Source organism: Lissotriton vulgaris, chromosome 5 (genome assembly GCF_964263255.1).
Source record: "Lissotriton vulgaris chromosome 5, aLisVul1.2, whole genome shotgun sequence".
Taxonomy (NCBI): domain Eukaryota; kingdom Metazoa; phylum Chordata; class Amphibia; order Caudata; family Salamandridae; genus Lissotriton; species Lissotriton vulgaris.
The window spans coordinates 1,366,399,934-1,366,421,214 of NC_141693.1; the positions used below are offsets into that span (position 1 = coordinate 1,366,399,934).

Genomic DNA, 21,281 nt, shown 5'->3' on the forward strand with positions numbered 1-21,281 from the left:
GTGAGAGAGTTTGCTAGACATTACCAAAGGGTTTACAGGCGAGAATCAGATCGCCCGGAGGAGGACTCTATAGACCTCCTAACCGATATTCGGATGCCTTCCTTATCGGATGATGATCGGGAGGCCTTGGATAGCCCGCTTACCGAGGACGAACTACAACGTGCAATAGGAGACCTCCGCCCTGGGAAGGCACTAGGCCCCAACGGCCTTCCCATAGAGCTTTACAAGCTTAAACCCGATGTCACCAGTAAGTACCTAAAACCCATGTTCGACGAGAGTAAGGAGAAAGGGGTGTTGCCTCGTGATCAGCGCATAGCGACCATAGTGGCGATACCGAAGGAGGGGAAACCCCCAGACTTATGTGCTTCATATAGGCCGATCTCGCTCCTCAACGCGGAGCCCAAAATACTGGCCAAAACACTCGCTAATAGGCTCCAGCCAATGCTTCCCACGTTGGTCCACCCTGACCAATCGGGATTCATGCCCCACCGCAACACGGCTCTCAACATCAGACGGTTACATGGCGTTCTGGGACAGCGCCACAGGCTGCGGGAGGATGCAGTGGTGGTCTCTCTGGACGCCACCATGGCGTTCGACACCCTAGAGTGGCCATATATGTTCGCAGTCCTGCGCAAGCTGGGCTTTGGTCCTCAATTTATAGCATGGGTGCGACTCCTATATGCAGAACCCCTGGCGCAGGTACGTGTAAACAACAAGGTGTCTGAGGTTTTCACACTCGAGAGAGGGACTAGACAGGGTTGCCCCCTCTCCCCTCTTCTCTTCGCCCTGTCCCTTGAGCCGCTGGCAGCCTGGATACGACAGGACGTTTACTTGAAAGGCATAGTCTGGGCGGAAGGGTGGGAGGACAAAATATCCCTCTACGCCGACGACATCCTCTTGTACCTATGTAGACCGCGCAGGTCGATAATGGCAGCCCTTGATATATTTGCGAGCTTCGGTCGCAACTCTAGCTTCCGGGTCAACTGGAGCAAATCATATCTCTACGTCCTGCATGGTGACCCCCCGAGGCTCCCTGACACATGCCCTATCACGGTAGCAGAGGACGGATTCAAGTACCTGGGTGTGTACATAACCACGAACAAAACCCTACTACACGATCTAAACCTCAAACTGCCGTTAAGTCGGCTCCAAAGGGACGCCAAATCCTGGCAGCACTTACCACTGTCTCTACTGGGCCGGGCAGCCCTATTTAAGATGCTAGCGCTGCCGCGCTTCCTCTACGCGCTACAAAACTATCCAGACCTAGTCCCTAACACATATTTTGCAGCAATAGAGGCGGCACAGCGCGACCTCCTCTGGGCCGGGTCACCCAGAATCGCGCTGACCAAACTGACGCTGGGGTGGTATGATGGCGGTATAGCCCTCCCAGACATTCGCAAGTATTACTGGGCAGCCCACCTCTCAGCAATCAACCAGGGGACGTACGGCGCGGGGAACGATCCCGCCTACGGTATGGACAGATGGTTGCTTCCCGGGGGGAACTATGAGATAGCACTCTACTCTAAGCGGGGTGCACGCCAACTCACTGGACCCACACTACATGCGGTACAGGTGTGGCACGCTGCCCAGAAGAAGCTCGGATGGTCAGGAGTCCTCACCATGGCCACACCACTTTGGGCCTCAGAACAACTCGCCAACCTCGGACGTACTAAGGGCTTCCGCGAATGGGACCTAATAGGAATCTCCCAAATCAAGGATATCTGGGGCCCCAAAGGGATCCACGCGTTCGCCCACCTACGGGACACATACGAGTTGGCGCAAACTGAATACTATCGATACTTACAGGTGAGACACTCCTTACAGGCAAATATCCCACCAGAGACTACACTACCACAATCCTCCCCACTTGAGGATAGGATACTCGATGGGCACATGACAGAACACGCCATATCACTCACATACAAAAAACTAATTAATCACCCCCCTGACATGCTCCTACCCCTTAGAGAGAAATGGGTTGCTGATGGGCTTGAGATAGACGAGGAGGAATGGATGTATGCCTTGGGCTCACCGCGTGAGGTAGCGATATCGGCCCGCCTGCGACTAATCCAACTGAAGGTACTCCATAGAGTGTATGTCTCCTGTACAAGGTTACACCTCATGGGGAGGGCTGATACTGTACTCTGCAGGAGGGGATGTGGTGGCACGGGTACCTTTTTCCACGTGTTGTGGGGTTGCCCCAAGATTCAACGGTATTGGAGAAGGGTGGTGCAGTGTATGCAGGAGGTATGGGAGGTGGAAATTCGCCCAGAGGCAAAGAGGTGTCTTCTTAATATCTGGGAGCCAACGGACCTGTCACCGAAAGGGAGGCTCTGGGTTATGCTCGGACAAATGGTAGCAAAAAGGAACATTGCCAGACTCTGGGGCAGTCCGGATCCACCTAAACTAACAGATTGGCATAGCGATATGGACTGGTGTATGCTACAGGAAAAGACTGTGTATGTGGCGAGGGGGTGTCCCCGAAAATGGGTGGAAGTATGGTCCAACTGGAACGATTACAGGGGGGGTATCTGCGAGCCTCCGTCTACAACGCAGGCGCGCGCAGAAGATCTGTAAGAATCCTAACGACCTTGTGGTTCCAGGTGCTTAGAGCTGGGAAGTACAATTGCATCGCCTGTGCAGAGGTGAACTTACCGTGCTCGACGAGATGACCGTGTGGGGGGGGTGGGGGGTTTGTTCAATTGTTGGGGTTCATTTTACGATATTCTTGAAACGTACGCTCATGTTTATGGCTATAAAAAATGGAAAATCAGACCTACACTATCCTTCTCTGAACAGTGTGACACCTGCACTTTACCACGCCGCCGTGCCCCCGGGATGACGGCTTTGGGCTGTGTAATATCTGAAGCAATGCACGTGTTACGTACTGCGTGGCCAGCCCGAGGGGTTGTAGGCTGGAATCTGTGTACCATGGACGATCAAAATAAAGGTCTAAAAAATTTTTTTTTTTTTTTTTAAATAAATAAATTGATCAACGTTCGCACGGATCTTTTGCTGGGTGTGAGGGACCAGTGGGTGCGTGATGGTGTCGAATTGGACGATGAGGATTGGCAGTGTGCGGTGTCTTCCCCTAAGGAAGTGGCAATTTCAGCCAGATTGCGTCTGGTTCAATTGAAGATCCTCCATAGAGTCTATGTGACCGGTCCCAGGCTGATTCACATGGGACTCTCAATGGACGGTCTTTGTAGGCGTGGTTGTGGAGAACTGGCCACATTCTTGCACATCGTCTGGGAGTGCCGGGCTGTAGCCTCTTACTGGAGACGAGTGCATGCGGTGATGCGTGAGGTAACTGGTGTGGATTTGCCGTCGGAGGCCCGGCGCTGCCTGTTGAATGTGTGTGGCCCCACGGACTACAATAATGCCCAAACCCAATGGGTCACCCTGGGGAATATGGTGGCGAAGCGGGACATCGCCAGAAGTGGGGGCCCCATCACCCCCCTCTGTGGAATTATGGAAGACCAATATGGATTGGTGCATGCTCCGCGAGAAGACAGTGTTTGTGGCAAGGGGTAAGCCTAGGAGGTGGAGAATGGTCTGGGGGGCCTGGAATGACTACAGGGGCGACATTTGCCTACCTCCCGATGCTGACCCGCTAGAGGTTCGTCTTTCTCCCTAGCCCTCCCTTCCAACCAATTTATTATTCCGCTGGCATCCCGATTCTTTCCCCCCATTATCGTTTGATTTATACAGTCTAGCTGCACTTTGTGGGCACATGGCCCTGCCTACCTCCCGGAATTGGGTGTTGTCGCTTTCACACTATGCCTTGCCTATTTCCCTTTTCTTAGTGTTTCTTTAGTTTGTTACCTTTTAGGTTTATTGTTACTATATCATAAAATTAAACCTGATACGTTTTTTCAACCTGTACTGTGTGCACCATAAATCCGTTTTCTATAATGCTGCCTAGCCTCAGGGATGTAAGGCTAAATAGCTGTGTGCCTTGGTTCTTAAATAAAGGTTTTCCAAAAAAAAACCCCAAAAAATGAACTCAAGGCGATGAGCTACTATGAAAGCGTCTGTGAGCTACTGGTAGCTCACGATCCACTGGTTGAGACACCTAGAGCAACACTGTTTCTTTTTGTTGCAGTGCAGAGAGAAACATGATGTATACTAGCACCCTGTAATGCTGCAAATCTGTTGACACTACGCCCTTAACTGTAACTGTGAGTGTACCTTTCAGTGTTAGAACATAGAAGCCACTAAAGACATTTTTTAGGGGAAGTGCTCACTTTTAGGCTTTACTATTGTAAATTTTTCTTTTTTCACACTGCTGCTTTTCAGTATTGACTAAAAATTATACAATGGGTATTTTGATAAGGAGAGGGTAACTTTTTGTGTACCAAAGTGATGGAAGAAATTCTTATAATAATCTCAGTCACTGGCGATCACCTGGAACTGCATTCCAGTCCATTAGTTTTCTGTCCACCATGCCACTATAGAAAAAGCTCAGCCCAGCGCAAAATAAGTCTCCACTCTGCTCCAAAAGGGACAGTTAAGTCTGAACTACCAAGCCAGGTACTTTCTAATGAGAACTCAAGAAACGTCAGGCCTGAGACTGACTAGAGTTTATTGTGTTCCCAATCTAATGGTTCCTGGTGTGAAGGTTCGGGCTGCACTTTTCCTATTAGAGCAGGACTGATTTGCGCATGACTGCTCACTGCCTGCAGTGGCATTGTGGAAGGCAAATGATGGCCAACTGACTGCCAGTAGCTGAGAGTAATTAAATAGTCTGTTTGTTAACTAAGGGCAAATCTCAAACTTATTTTGAAGGTAGAACCACTAATTAGAAGAGTTCCATCACCATACTGTCCTGTTGGTCTTTGCTCGCGATACACACATGATGGGTGCCCCTGCAGTTACGATCTTGTGTATGACCACGACAGGTGAGGAGAAAATAGTAATAATGCCAATAAGACTAGTTTAAAACTACTAGTGCGTGCAAAAACAAGTATGCATAACTATACAGTTGTACAGGCTAGTATTTGCATTCACTCTACCTACATAAAGTCTACTGGTTTTGCCAGTGTTTGTTTCTTCAGGTAGGCAAACATCCAGTTGGGAAGAGGAGCTCTAAGGACCTAAGGCACCAGGGGTAATTAAACATGTGTGCATTACAGGCCACATGTGTGCTTCTGTACTGCTCTTCAAAAGATTACAACCATCAACTGATTCCAATCGATTGATGTACAAGAAGTAAAAATCTTCTGCTATTTTAGATTTAAACTCTTACCTGCATGTATGCTTGTATCCAAGTAGTCCAGGGATTTTTTTTGTTAACAATTCTGATTTTTCACTTTTTAGTTTGAAGCTTACCTAACCGCACAGCTATCTCGTTTGCTACATACATTTTCGGGACATTCAGAAAGCTTCCTTGGGAATGCATTCTGCCCACTGCTTACCTTTGACTTTGTGATTTCTAAATCACATTGGATTGCTTTCTATTAGCAGGCTTTATTTGTTTTAGGACGTACAGCTTGGGTTTATTTCTTCCATGGATCAAAGTCTGTTTACATGTACCCCTTGTATCCTTCCACCAGTGCTCCTTTTTGCAAACAGGCCTTTACATCTTGCTCTCATCTTTTCACATTTGCTGTGCATTCAGAGACAAAGGTCAAAATATCAGGCTCTGTTATCCGAGGAAGCTTGGTGTTTACTTTTCTTTCTCGGACTTCAAAGTGAGAGGATTTATGTGACAATCCTGCTGTACCCATGAGGAAACACTGTAGGATGCTAGTTTATTCTAGCACACAACAAAATGTAAATGTATGTTAATGAGCTGTGCAGATGTTTTAGAATATACCTCAATTAGGTCAGACCAAATGAAGCAAATTTTTGGGCAATTCTTAAGTGCGGTTGAAACTAATATTTTAATACAATCAAAACAAATCAATACACTAGGTGATGACTTCTCCACATATCGTTTGTGCGCTGTATACTTGGATTAGTAAGACTATATATGCAAATGTAATGGTAATTTCAACTGAAGATATGTTTTCTGTAATGGCAGTGCCCTGTCACACCATGAATACTCCACCTCCACTCTGCATCACTCTTTCCCCAATACAGTCTATGCCACTCTACTCTGCCCCACTACTCTTCACCACTGCACTCTACATCAATTCAGTCTAGGCCTCTCCACTCTAAAACACTGCACTCTATACCAATGTACTATACTCTGTACCAATGCACTCTATGCCAATCCACTCTATACTACTCTACGCCACTACATTCTTCACCACTGCACTCTACATTACTCCAGCCTAGGCCACTCCACAACACTGCACTCCAAGTCAATGCACTCTACCCTGCACCACTCCACTCTACAACAATCTACTCTACACCACAGTACTCTATGCCACTCTACTGTAGGCCACTATACTCTATACCACTGAAATCACTGGTGCACCACTCCACATCACTGCCCTCTAACCACTGTGCTCTACGCCAATGCACTCTATGGCACTGCACACTATGCCAATCTATACTGAACTCTATACCACTATACTCTATGCCACCCTAAACCATCGATATCTACATCACTTCACTCTACGACACTCTACTCTGCAACACTGCATTCCATGCCACTTCTGTGCCGCTCCACGTCACTACAATCTATGATGAGCCACACCACTTTACACTACTCTAAACTACTGCACTCTACACCACTTTACCCAAAACCAATGCCCTCTATGTTACTGCACTCTACACCATTGTATTGTACTGTGCACTACTGTACTCTTCACCAATGCACTCTGCACCACTCTGCGACTCTAATCTACTCTGCACTCTACTCAATTATTATTATTATTATTATTATGTTTCTTATATAGCGCCTGAATCGACCCCCAAAGGGGTATCTCCGCGCTTGCCTTGGGAACCCGTCCTGGCTTTTCCCTGTGAGATAGCCCCTACAAGGCATCCCCAAGGTGAAAGCCAGGCATCCCGCCGCGGGGGGCCGTTGTGGAGATTAAGCAAGCTTAATGCCCAGAGTTGCAAAGTGTGAACCCATGATTAGGTCAGGCACCGAAGCGAGAATTATCGAGTCCATGGACATTTGAGCTCAAGACCCTGCCGCGTCGGGAATTGAACCCTGGTCCCGGGTCGGACCTCTGCTTCAGGGTCTGCCTGCTCTAACCAGTGAGCCACACTTCTCCACTTCAATGCCACTTCAATCTACCCACTTCACTCTATGAAACAATATACTTGCACCACTACACTCTGTGCCACTGCAATCTACGCTGCCCACTGAAATCTATGCTACCCCACTACAATCTATGCCAATCTACTCTGCACCACTTCACTTTACACTGCAACACTATGCCACTTCACTCCGCTCTACGACACTCCTTGATACTGCACTCTGACACTCTACTCCATTTAACTGTACTCCCCTAAACTCCACTCCGACACTTCACTCCACTCTAAGCCATTCTACAACATTCTACTCTACTATATGCCACTCTACGACCCTCTAACCAACTCCCTCTATGCCATTGTACTACTCCAACACTTTATGCCACTCCACTCTACGACACTTAACACTCCACCCCTCTCTATGCCATTCTACTCTACTACACCACTGTCACTCCACTGTACGATAATCTACAAAACTCTCTCTATGCCACTCCAAGTTACTTTACCCCATTCTATGCCACTCTGCTATTCGCCTCTACTCTGACACTCTATGCCAATCTACTCTACAACACCGACATTCTACTCCACTCTATGCTACCCAGCTCTATGACACTATACTCCACTATATAACACTCTACACCACTCCATGACACTTCACGACAATCTACTCTACACCGCTCTAAAACATTCTACCCCACTCCACTCTATGCAACTTTCCTGTCTTGCTGAACAGTATCCATGCTGGTGTAGAACCTGGCTAAAGCACATTGATAAAGCTAATAGCTCTTGCATAGGCAAGATCTTTTTGCCTTCACAGTGTTTGTTGTTTACTGTCGGCCGAACTGGTGTTCAAACCACTAGGCAATTCCTGAAGATTGTGGTCTTTGTTGTTACAATACCTGCACATCCATATGTGAGATCCTGGTCAAATCACTACCTGCGTGTACCTCAGGACTTACCTGTTAAAACTAGGAGCACTTAGACCGTGTGTAGAGACTTATCAAAGTATAATCAATAGAAACTAAGAATCAGTGTTGCTTGGTGTTCTCTATTAAAGTGTGACAATGACCCTTATTCTTTGCTGTGTGCGTGCTAACACAAGATGAAGTCCAGTAGACATATATATAAACATAAATGACATGCTCATAAATTCTCTCTCAATCCTATAGAGAAAAGCTGACAGGATTATTTAGAAGTAAGCTCAGTAGGTCTGAGACCCCTTATAGTCAAGTCAGACAAAAACATTTGCTTGTCTCTTCCTTTGCTCTACTTAAATTTCATAAATCCAGCTTGTCCAGATGATATGTTTACACAGTAAGCAAGAAAATATCTACTCTCGACCAAGCACACAATATATCGCCCTCAAACAATGAAACAAGATTATCACCAATTAATATTGCTTGCTGGATTTTTCTTTTTTTTGTTAACTAAGTCGTACAGAGGAATACATGGGGGCATTTCAAAGCACATGGCAGCAAACTGTCAATCAGTAAATGCAGCAACGGATCCTGTAGCTAACATCTTGCACAGATAATATTTTTATTGTATGACAATCCTACCTGTAATAGCGAGACTGCAAGTATGTGGAACACACAGCTTTGGAAACGTGACTGGCGGAGCCAAAATCTATGACCTTCACCCGGTAGGGCTGACGCACAGGATCTACCAACATAATGTTCTCAGGCTTCAAATCTGCATGGATCAGCCCCAGGCTCTTTAGCTTCATAAGCGCTGTGGCCACTTGCTGCAGAATGGGCCTGATGTACTTCAGCGGCAAGGGGCTGAACTTATTCTGCTTCAAAAAGTCATACAGGTTCTGTTCCAGCATCTCAAAGACAAGACAAGTGTGGTTCTTGTGCTGAAAGCACTCGTAGGAGCGTACAAAGTTATACTCATCTGCGTTCTCACTGCTGAGGCGGGACAGAATGCTTACTTCAATCTGTCCCTGTCTGGCATAAGAAGGGTGATTCTTCAAAATCTTGATAGCTACAATCTCCTTGGTGCTTCTTTTCCAGCATTTTGCCACCTGGCCAAAGGTCCCGCGTCCCAAAAACTCCAAGACTTCATAGCTATTGGTCATGGAGCACAGGATCTCATGCTGGACCAACTGATAGTCACCTTCCCCACTTGAACTGCTGCTTTTAGTGGTTACAGTGGTGGTCGTGGCAGCAGCACCCACCGCGGTTCTATTTTGCAGCATCAGAGGTGGATGTTCCTCAATTATCTGCACGCTACCGTTGCTATCCACTTCCTCACTCTTCCTTTTCAGTCCACATTTTTGGTAGGGCTCAAGTAAAGAAACGTTGTTGCGATGGGTTAAAATCTGGCTGCTCTGGAAAGATGCTGTTGGACCACTACCAGTGCTGTCAGCAGCAGTCACCACAATGTGCTCAGCAGTAGCAGTTGGCAGAAGCAGTGTCTGGTTATAAGTAGGAATGTTGAAATGTGCTACTTGATGGGATGCGTTGGCTTGCGAGACACCGTGGTTTTTGCTATGGGTGTAATACTTGCTGCTACTGCTGTGTCCTGAAACATCCCAGCCTGAAGGTTCCACTTTCAGTTTCTTTGCACAGAAGGCACTCGATGACACTGACGGAGGGGAAAACACCTGCAGCTGTGATGCCATACCTAGAAGGAACAAATGTAGAAGCTTGGTTAGGTAACTTGCTATCACTAACCAGAATTTTAAATATCAAATCAAAATAAACTCCCTGAGATTCAAATAGGTACAGGTGTAACTATTTAATGTCTTGTGACCTTTCAAGACCGCAAACACCTTTACTCTATCCCAAAGATTAATTATTTAGTCTCAGAAAAGTTGTTTTACCACAGCTAATCGAAGAAAATTAGGTCGTTAAATAGAAGCCGAAAAGAATTGTGTTCCAGAACTGTAATGCACGTAAAACTCAGGTTTACACAAAAAACTAATATGCTCTGATGTTGGTTTGCAATCGTGAAAAAGGGAAGGGCAACCAATGTTTTTATCTGGTATTAAAACTGACAGTATCATGTCCACCAATGTGTTATTTCACCAACAAAAGTACAACTGCAGCCCTTTTTCAACCAAAATGAAGTACTTCACAGACATTTGTTTTGCTGCACTAAAACGTAGAGCTGTTTGCCGACTTATACAATAGATATTTTAAATTTTTGTTCAGGAAATTGCGAAGCACAGAAGGGCACCCATGAGTCTCTTCAGTGTAGTCAGTCTGTAATGTATATTTTCCAGGAAGTCAAAAATTCTGCCTGTTCCCGATTTAAATTAGCAGAATTCCATATGACTACAGGCAGCACTTTTGTAAACGTAGTAATAGAAGTTGTAATGTTTACAGTATACGAAAAACATTAGTCTGATAACCTGAACGTTTTAACCATGCTGAACCACTGGTCTAGATGTCCTGGAAAGAAAATTTTTCGTCAAACTGTTCTCCAAAGAAACCTTTATACCTTTGTGAAAGTATGTGGAAAAGTTTGGAATACCTACTTCAAAAGTCTCTAATCAGAAATAGTAACACGCGGTACATTTGCTTGTGAAGCAATCTGTACAAATCCACATCAACTTGCATCTAGTTAGCCCTTTTTTTTTTATTCCTAAGGATTTTTTACCTGAAGAAACGTTGGTTTCCAAAGCAGCCCCTATGCCAATTACGGGGCGATTTGACCTGGCTTTTATGGTTTTTAATATGAAAAAACCGAATAAAGTATTTGAAACTGAAACTGACCTGGCCGTCTTGCTGCCTATCTAACTAGTGAATGTGCTTTTTAGGTCAAGGACCGTAAGGCTGCGCTTGCGCAGTCTTCGGTGGGAGATTTAATATTTTTAGGTATGGGGGCTTGAACTCGCCTCTCTCCTCCATTGGCTGGCTTCCTAAATGGAGGCCAGCCATTGGAGAAGAGGGGCGTCACTCCGTTCAAGCCCCGTCTATTTCGGATTCGGGGGGGTGTTTTTTGCGTTCTTTGTACCCGTGACGTAATCAGTCACTCAGAACGCAAAAAACACGCCCCCGATTCCGAAAATTTCGGACGTTTGTGGACATTTTGTTGTTGTTGTTGGCAGCCTGCAGGAACAGCCTTGCTGCCACTCCAGGTAAGTTTTCTTCTGCCCCCTGTTCCCTCGTGCTTTCATCGGCAGGAAGGCACTCTCTGAGTGCTAAATCCGGAGTGTGGGCGCTAGACTCGGAGTGTGGGCGCTAGACTCGGAGTGTGGGCGCTGCATCGGCAGGAAGGAGCTCTGTGAGCGCTAGATCTGGAGTGTAGGTGCTATACCTGCTGAGAGGTTAGTGTGCTCACTACAGCCGCTGAGTAGCGGGGGCCCGCGTGAGGTTTCTGGAGGAACGAGCGCCTTAAACGCTATTCCCGGAGTGTGGGCACTATCTTGCAGTGGGCGACCCCTGCACCTGTATAGGGAAGGAGCTGCGTGAGCGCTATACTGCAGGAAGGCGCTGTACACGAGCTACAGCGCCGCTTTGTTGCTGTGGTAAGGAGCTATGTGAGCGCTACGTTCGGTGGGTGGGCACTATACTGTAGTGCTGGGTTCCACCCGCAGATACAGCGGATTCTTCCCTCTGGATCTCCACCGGGGCTCAGGTAGGTGCCGCTTCGTGCTGTGTGTGGCTGAGTCTGGCTTGAACCAGACGTTTCAAGAGTTTTCCAGTTGTTTTAAGCTTTGCTCGGTTTGGTTTGGCGCCGCCGCCTGGTTTGGTCGGCTGCATGCGCTGGAGCCGGCGGTGCCTGCAGGGAGGGGGCCTGAAGCACCCCACCCTCTCTCATCCAGTCACCCTGCCCAATGGAGCCTGCGGTACCCTGGGAAGCTGCTGGCAGCTGAACTACAGCACCCAGCATGCACCGGAGGTTCCCACAGTCTACCACTAAACGTAGATTCCAATGTTCCCCGTCAGGTATAGACAGTTCTTGCAGGATCTTTTATGCTGTGTTTTCTGGTACTTGGTGCATTAATGGAGGCCCACGTTTGCTGTAAATACAACGGGACACCCCGAATGGTCCCAGGTGGCGCGAGTCCAGAGCTCTGGTAACTAGGCCCTTTCATGGACACACAGTGGGGTGAACACGCCTGGGAAGTCGGGCCGGAAATACAGAGCATGCATGCGGGTGAGCCAGCTCAGAGGGTTAATAAATTGGCAGCACACAGGAAGTAAGTGGCTCTGGGTCATGGGGGACATTGTCCAGTGCTGCAGGTTCAGTTACACACCAGACTATTGTGAAACCTCTTTTAGTTCTGTGCCCTAAATGCAGGCAGTTGGGTCTGGTCCCTAGTGAGGTCCCACCGCAGCGGTGCCAGGCTCTTGTGCATCTGTTGAGAACCGGTGCCCCCAGCTGCCACGTGCTCTCCATCCTGTTCATCAGCCGCAAGAGTGGCACGGGGGCCCCTCTCTGTCTCTTTCTGGGCTCTCTCCATCCCTCATCTGTGTGTCTGTCTCTCTCTTGGGTGCTTATCTTCCTGTTCCCTGTCTATCTCTTCTACGAGTCTGTCTCTCTCTGCGGTGTCTCCCTCTTCTGCATGTCTCTGTTTCTTTTGCATGTCTCTCCCTCTGTGATGCTTCCCTTTCTCTCCTCAATCTCCCCCTTCTAAGAGTCTGTGTCTCTGGGGTGTCTCTCTCCTCTCTCTTTGTCTCCCACTGAGCTGCTTCTCTCTCTCTTCCCTGTGTGTTTGTCTCCCTCTCTATTTCCCTTGCTGTTGTGTGTGTTTGTCTCCCTCTCTATTTCCCTTGCTGTTGTGTGTGTTTGTCTCCCTCTCTATTTCCCTTGCTGTTGTGTGTGTGTCTCCCTCTCTATTTCCCTTGCTGTTGTGTGTGTTTGTCTCCCTCTCTATTTCCCTTGCTGTTGTGTGTTTGTCTCCCTCTCTATTTCCCTTGCTGTTGTGTGTGTTTGTCTCCCTCTCTATTTCCCTTGCTGTTGTCTCTCCCTCTCCCTCTCTCCCTCTCTCTCTGGGTTGTTGTCCTTCCTGTCCTGTGTGTCTTTCTCTCTTTTTCTCTCTCTCTTTGAGCTGTTTCCCTTCTTGTTCTGTGTGTTTCTGTCTCCCTCCTCTTCTGGGTCTTGCTCTCTCTCTCTGGGTTGTTGTCCTTTCTGCCCTGTGTGTCTTTCACTCTCTTTCTCTCGTTTCTCTCCTTGTTCTGTGTGTTTCTGTCTCCTTTCATGACCCTCCCCTTAGTGTTCTGGGTCGCTCTCTCTCTGGGCTGTTGTCCTTCCTGTTCTGTGTGTCTTTGTTTCCCTCTGGTTTCGTTGTAGTTGTCTCCGCATAAAAGGCTCTTGTTAAGTCCCTTCCGCTCAGAGTAGTTGGAATTGTAAGGATTACCCCTGACCCCCCCACTCCTCTTGACATCACCCCTGAAGTCATCTACACACCCTTGGGCTGCCGGAGCATCTCCATCTGGGGCTCACATCGGGGTAAAAAGTGCATGAACTCGCTGTGCTTGCCGCCCTAGAAAAGTCCCACGCACATCAAAGGTGTGAGATCTGACATGGTAAAGTTTCACACCCTGTGGGAAGTGCTGGTACTGCCCCAGGAAATGTACAGCATCTCTGCTGTGAAGTGCCGGTACTGCCCCATTAAATGTACAGCATCCCTGCTGTGAAGTGCCGGTACTGCCCCATTACATTTAGTGCACACCAGCTGTGAAGGGCCGGTACTGCCCCATTAAATGTACATCATCCCTGCTGTAAAGTGCTGGTACTGCCCCAAGAAATGTACATTTAATGGGGCAGTACCAGCTCTTCACTGCAGGGATGCTGTACATCATCCCTGCTGTGTAGTGCCGGTATTGCCCCAGGAAATGTACAGCATCCTTGCTGTGAAGTGCTGGTACTGCCCCATTACATGTACAGCATACCCGCTGTGAAGTGCCGGTACTGCCCCATTAAATGTACAGCATCCCTGCTGTAAAGTGCCGGTACTGCCCTAGGAAATGTACATCATCCCTGCTGTGAAATGCTGGTACTGCCCCATTACATGTACAGCACCGCTCTTCAGCTCTCCTTCCTAGGCTTGGATTTCTCTTGATTCCAGAAGTAATCTTAATTTCAGGGGTTTTAGGTCTAATACTTGTACCCCTTTTTAGGATGAGGGAGGCTCCGTGTGTGTGTGGGGGTGGCTCTATGTGAATGACTTTGTGGGTGGATCTGTGTGTGTGTGTGTGTGTGTGGCTTTGTGTGGGTGGGGCGCTGTGTGTGTGTGTGTGTGTGTGGCTTTGTGTGGGTGGGGCGCTGTGTGTGTGTGTGTGTGTGGCTCTGTGTGTGTGTGTGTGGCTCTGTGTGTGTGGGTGTGTGTGGGTGAAATGCTGGTACTGCCCCATTACATGTACAGCACCGCTCTTCAGCTCTCCTTCCTAGGCTTGGATTTCTCTTGATTCCAGAAGTAATCTTAATTTCAGGGGTTTTAGGTCTAATACTTGTACCCCTTTTTAGGATGAGGGAGGCTCCGTGTGTGTGTGGGGGTGGCTCTATGTGAATGACTTTGTGGGTGGATCTGTGTGTGTGTGTGTGTGTGTGTGTGGCTTTGTGTGGGTGGGGCGCTGTGTGTGTGTGTGTGTGTGGCTTTGTGTGGGTGGGGCGCTGTGTGTGTGTGTGTGTGGCTCTGTGTGTGTGTGTGGCTCTGTGTGTGTGTGTGTGGCTCTGTGTGTGTGTGTGTGTGGGTGTGTGTGGGTGTGTGTGTGTGTGTGTGGCTCGCTGTGTGTGTGTGGCTCGCTGTGTGTGTGTGGCTCGCTGTGTGTGTGTGGCTCGCTGTGTGTGTGTGTGGCTCGCTGTGTGTGTGTGGCTCGCTGTGTGTGTGTGTGGCTCGCTGTGTGTGTGTGTGGGGGGCTCGCTGTGTGTGGGGGGGGCTCGCTGTGTGGGGGGGGCTCGCTGTGTGGGGGGGGGGGGGCTCGCTGTGTGTGGGGGGGGCTCGCTGTGTGTGGGGGGGGGGGCTCGCTGTGTGTGTGTGTGGGGCTCGGTGTGTGTGTGTGTGTGTGTGTGTGTGTGTGTGTGTGTGTGTGTGTGTGTGTGTGTGTGTGTGTGTGTGTGTGTGTGTGTGTGTGTGTGTGTGTGTGTGTGTGTGTGTCTCGCTGTGTGTGTGTCTCGCTGTGTGTGTGTCTCGCTGTGTGTGTGTCTCGCTGTGTGTGTGTCTCTGTGTGTGTGTCTCTGTGTGTGTGTCTCTGTGTGTGTGGCTCTGTGTGTGTGGCTCTGTGTGTGTGGCTCTGTGTGTGTGGCTCTGTGTGTGTGGCTCTGTGTGTGTGGCTCTGTGTCCGCGAATACTCTCTACTATTCTCTAATGCTCACCTATTGCCATTGTAAATGACAATTCCATTTATTTATGTTTAAAAAAATGAAAAAAACGGTCATGAGTAATGCCAATAGCTCTACCTTTAATAATGCTGAGACCATTGCATTGTAAATGCTTGTTAGTAAATCCAGGTTAAAACAATTTGTTTTTTGGGATCTCTAGATCAAAGACAGTGGTGACCAGGGGCTACGTTGGTAACAGTGTATTGATGTCCGAGCCCTGGAAGGAAACCCACAATCTCTATGATTAGGGATTTAGCCAAATGCTTGATGACCACTTTGGGGATCGGCCCTAGGATTCTCAGCCTCCTTGGTGGAGTTCTGAGGAGGAACACTTTTCTGTTGAAATGTCTGGACTGGGTCAGATGTGAAACGTTTGTCTGTACCACAAAACCCAAACTTTCACTTGGAGTCTTCTCTCCAAATAGTACTTGCAAGTGTATTCAGCTGGAGGTTCCAGTTCTTAAACTGTAAAATGCAGTGGAATGGGGAAGCCTGCAATCATATCAGTAGTCCAACGTTGCAGACTTGTTCGTCAGAAAGCGATTCACTCACAGATGCAACTCCTTTGTTTGTAGCAAGAAATACAATATATATGAATACATGCAATGCAAGCCTTCTGAGGGTCAGGAGAACTGCCTTTCGCATCCAACATACAGCTTGAAACTGGTCATAAAGTGAACTTGAAAGATAAAGACACGTTCTTCAGATGTCCAATCAAATTAAACAAGCATTTGCAATGCAATAGGTCTCGCATTAGGAAAGTTTGAGCTATTGGTATTGTAAATGACAATTTTTTTATTTATGTGTTGGTTTTGAAAATAGCAAAATTAATAGCTTTGTCATTTACAATGCTAATAGTTTTACCTTTCGCAAATGTGACACCTATAGCATTTGTAATGTAATATGTGTTGTATTTACGTGACTTAGATGTATTGATATTACAAATAAAAATGGCTTTTTTAAATAATTAATACTTGAATAAAAGTTATTTTAATTTATAATGGCAAATGCTTTTGTAAATAACTTTTGTGAAGATTATGTTCATTGTATTTTATTGTGACGAAAATCCAAGAACAGAAGTGAAATATTAACATATTTTTGTGACATTTGTAATAAAGTTTGAAACATTGAGAGAACACATTTGAACCAGTTGTTGAATGGTTGCACAGATTGATGCTGTGGTGGCGCTGACTGATGTTGTAGTGACGACGAGTGATGCTGGAGCGTTTAGTGATGCTGTGGTAGCGCACAGTGATGTTGTGGTGCCCCTGAGTGATGCTGTGGTGGAGCTGAGTGATGCTATGGTGATGCGATAGATAGATAGATAGATAGAATGAGGGCGATAGATAGAGGGAGGACGACAGATATATACAGTGTTATGTGGCACTGAGTGGTATTTGGAGTGTATGCTCCATTGCAGAGTATGAGGGGGCGCAGGGTGTGAGGGTGCGCAGGGTGTGAGGGTGCGCAGTGTGTGTGAGGGTGCGCAGTGTGTGTGAGGGTGCGCAGTGTGTGTGAGGGTGCGCAGTGTGTGTGTGAGGGTGCGCAGTGTGTGTGTGAGGGTGCGCAGTGTGTGTGTGAGGGTGCGCAGTGTGTGTGAGGGTGCGCAGTGTGTGTGAGGGTGCGCAGTGTGTGTGAGGGTGCGCAGTGTGTGTGAGGGTGCGCAGTGTGTGTGAGGGTGCGCAGTGTGTGTGAGGGTGCGCAGTGTGTGTGAGGGTGCGCAGTGTGTGTGAGGGTGCGCAGTGTGTGTGAGGGTGCAGTGTGTGTGTGAGGGTGCAGTGTGTGAGGGTGCAGTGTGTGTGAGGGTACAGTGTGTGCAGTGTGTGTGATGGTGCAGTGCAGTGTGTGCGGGTGCAGTGCGTGTGATGTTGCAGTGTGTGCAGTGTGTGAGGGTGCAGTGTGTGAGGGTGCGGTGTGTACAGTGTGTGTGAGGGTGCAGTGTGTGTGAGGGTGCAGTGTGTTCAGTGTGTGAGGGTGCAGTGTGTGTGAGGGTGCAGTGTGCTTGAGGGTGCAGTGTGTGTAAGGGTGCAGTGTATGCAAGGGTGCAGTGTGTGCTGTGTGTGTGAGGGTGCTGTGTGTGTGAGGGTGCAGTGTGTGTGAGGGTGCAGTGTGTGTGAGGGTGCAGTGTGTGCAGTGTGTGTGAGGGTGCAAAAAAATGAGAAAGGGATGTAGAGAATTGAAAAGAAGGAGGGTGAAAGAGAGGGGAGCTATGACAGAAGAGAATAAAGGATCTAAGAGTTGTGAAGACGAACAAGTGTTGAAGACCACACACACATAAAACCAATACAACTGCAGAACCAAAACCCTTGCACACTAATCCTCACCTACTTGATGTGTATATACCAGAACTGTGCAGCAACCCTCAGTACAGGCAGCACACGGTAGTACTGCAAAACACATAGCAGATAGTTCAGAGCCATACCGCACAGAGCTCAAAAAACAAAAAAGGACCAGTAACATAACATAATAAAATGCATTTAATTCTAAAGACGAAACCTATTTTTGTTCCCAGTCCTTAAACTGGACATATAAAAGTACATGTACTCTGTCCCCTGTCCCCTTCACACAGGCACCAACAGCTGTGGGGTCTGTAACCAATGGCGGCACAAGAGTGAGACAAAGTGGCGCAAGAGGGCAGCCCAGTGGCGCAAGAAGGAGGCACAGCGGCAGAAGAGGGAGGCACAGCGCAGAAGAGGGAGGCACAGCAGCAAAAGAGAGGCACAGCAGCAAAAGAGAGGCACAATGGAGGAAAAGAGAGGCACAATGGAGGAAAAGAGAGGCACAATGGAGGAAAAGAGAGGCACAATGGAGGAAAAGAGGCACAGCGGCAGAAGAGAGGCACAGCGGCAGAAGAGAGGCACAGCGGCAGAAGAGAGGCACAGCGCCAGAAGAGAGGCACAGCGCCAGAAGAGAGGCACAGCGGCAGAAGAGAGGCACAATGGAGGAAGAGAGAGGCACAGCGCCAGAAGAGAGGCACAATGGAGGATAAGAGAGAGGCACAATGGAGGAAGAGAGGCACAATGGAGGAAGAGAGAGGCACAATGGAGGAAGAGAGAGGCACAATGGAGGAAGAGAGAGGCACAATGGAGGAAGAGAGAGGCACAATGGAGGAAAAGAGAGGCACAATGGAGGAAAAGAGGCACAATGGAGGAAAAGAGGCACAATGGAGGAAAAGAGGCACAATGGAGGAAAAGAGGCACAATGGAGGAAAAGAGGCACAATGGAGGAAAAGAGGCACAATGGAGGAAAAGAGGCACAATGGAGGAAAAGAGGCACAATGGAGGAAAAGAGGCACAATGGAGGAAAAGAGAGGCACAATGGAGGAAAAGAGAGGCACAATGGAGGAAAAGAGAGGCACAATGGAGGAAAAGAGAGGCACAATGGAGGAAAAGAGAGGCACAATGGAGGAAAAGAGGCACAATGGAGGAAGAGAGGCACAATGGAGGAAGAGAGAGGCACAATGGAGGAAGAGAGAGGCACAATGGAGGAAGAGAGAGGCACAATGGAGGAAGAGAGAGGCACAATGGAGGAAGAGAGAGGCACAATGGAGGAAGAGAGGCACAGCGGCAGAAGAGAGGCACAGCGGCAGAAGAGAGGCACAGCGGCAGAAGAGAGGCACAGCGGCAGAAGAGAGGCACAGCGGCAGAAGAGAGGCACAGCGGCAGAAGAGAGGCACAATGGAGGAAGAGAGAGGCACAGTGGCAGAAGAGAGGCACAATGGAGGAAGAGAGAGGCACAGTGGCAGAAGAGAGGCACAGCGGCAGAAGAGAGGCACAATGGAGGAAGAGAGAGGCACAATAAAGGAAGAGAGGCACAGGAAGAGAGGCACAATGGAGGAAGAGAGAGGCACAATGGAGGAAGAGAGAGGCACAATGGAGGAAGAGAGAGGCACAATGGAGGAAGAGAGGCACAGCGGCAGAAGAGAGGCACAATGGAGGAAGAGAGAGGCACAATGGAGGAAGAGAGAGGCACAGCGGCAGAAGAGAGCCACAATGGAGGAAGAGAGAGGCACAATGGAGGAAGAGAGAGGCACAATGGAGGAAGAGAGAGGCACAATGGAGGAAGAGAGAGGCACAATGGAGGAAGAGAGGCACAATGGAGGAAGAGAGGCACAATGGAGGAAGAGAGAGGCACAATGGAGGAAGAGAGAGGCACAATGGAGGAAGAGAGGCACAGCGGCAGAAGAGAGGCACAATTGAGGAAGAGAGAGGCACAATTGAGGAAGAGAGAGGCACAATTGAGGAAGAGAGAGGCACAATTGAGGAAGAGAGGCACAATTGAGGAAGAGAGGCACAATTGAGGAAGAGAAAGACACAGCAGCACAAGAGAGAGCCACCGCAGCACAAGAGAAAGCCACCGCAGCACAAGAAAGAGGCACAGCGGCCGAAAAGGGTGGCACAGGGGCAGAAGAGGGAGGCACAGTGGCAGAGGTGGGAGGCACAGTGGCAGAGGTGGGAGGCACAGTGGCAGAGGTGGGAGGCACAGCGGCAGAGGTGGGAGGCACAGCGGCAGAAGAGAGGCACAGCGGCAGAAGAGAGGCACAGCGGCAGAAGAGAGGCACAGCGGCAGAAGAGGGTGGCACAGAAGCAGAAGGGGGTGACAGCGGCAGAAGAGGGTGGCACAGCGGCAGAAGAGGGTGGCACAGCGGCAGAAGAGGGTGGCACAGCGGCAGAAGAGGGTGGCACAGCGGCAGAAGAGGGTGGCACAGCGGCAGAAGAGGGTGGCACAGAAGCAGAAGGGGGTGACAGCGGCAGAAGAGGGTGGCACAGCGGCAGAAGAGGGTGGCACAGCGGCAGAAGAGGGTGGCACAGCGGCAGAAGAGGGTGGCACAGCGGCAGAAGAGGGTGGCACAGCGGCAGAAGAGGGTGGCACAGCGGCAGAAGAGGGTGGCACAGCGGCAGAAGAGGGTGGCACAGCGGCAGAAGAGGGTGGCACAGCGGCAGAAGAGAGGCACAGCGGCAGAAGAGGGTGGCACAGAAGCAGAAGGGGGTGACAGCGGCAGAAGAGGGTGGCACAGAAGCAGAAGAGGGTGGCACAGCGGCAGAAGAGGGTGGCACAGCGGCAGAAGAGGGTGGCACAGCGGCAGAAGAGGGTGGCACAGCGGCAGAAGAGGGTGGCACAGCGGCAGAAGAGGGTGGCACAGCGGCAGAAGAGGGTGGCACAGCGGCAGAAGAGGGTGGCACAGCGGCAGAAGAGGGTGGCACAGCGGCAAAAGAGGGTGGCACAGCGGCAGAAGAGGGTGGCACAGCGGCAGAAGAGGATGGCACAGCGAAAAGCAAAAGAGAGGCACAATGGAGGAAAAGAGAGGCACAATGGAGGAAAAGAGAGGCACAATGGAGGAAAAGAGAGGCACAGCGGCAGAAGAGAGAGGCACAGCGGCAGAAGAGAGGCACAGCGGCAGAAGAGAGGCACAGCGGCAGAAGAGAGGCACAGCGGCAGAAGAGGGTGGCACAGCGGCAGAAGAGGGTGGCACAGCGGCAGAAGAGGGTGGCACAGCGGCAGAAGAGGGTGGCACAGCGGCAGAAGAGGGTGGCACAGCGGCAGAAGAGGGTGGCACAGCGGCAGAAGAGGGTGGCACAGCGGCAGAAGAGGGTGGCACAGCGGCAGAAGAGGGTGGCACAGCGGCAGAAGAGGGTGGCACAGCAGCAGAAGAGAGAGGCACAGCAGCAGAAGAGAGAGGCACAGCAGCAGAAGAGAGAGGCACAGCAGCAGAAGAGAGAGGCACAGCAGCAGAAGAGAGAGGCACAGCAGCAGAAGAGAGAGGTACAGCAGCAGAAGAGAGGCACAACACCAGAAGAGAGAGGCACAGTGGTGAAAGCAGAAGAGGAAGCAGAGTAACTCTAAGGAAGATT

General features: G+C 49.3%; 1 protein-coding gene across 12 annotated transcripts in view; it reads right to left on the minus strand.

The window, feature by feature from the left end:
- Nucleotides 1-21,281, minus strand: part of HIPK1 (homeodomain interacting protein kinase 1) — a 733,600-nt gene that overhangs the window by 518,824 nt on the left and 193,495 nt on the right. For all 12 annotated transcript variants that reach the window (XM_086923314.1, XM_086923313.1, XM_086923309.1 and 9 more), the window contains one exon: nt 8,712-9,780. In XM_086923314.1, the coding sequence (XP_086779440.1) occupies nt 8,712-9,778 (1,067 nt within the window). In that variant the 5' untranslated portion in view covers nt 9,779-9,780. The remainder of the gene's footprint in view (nt 1-8,711; nt 9,781-21,281) is intronic.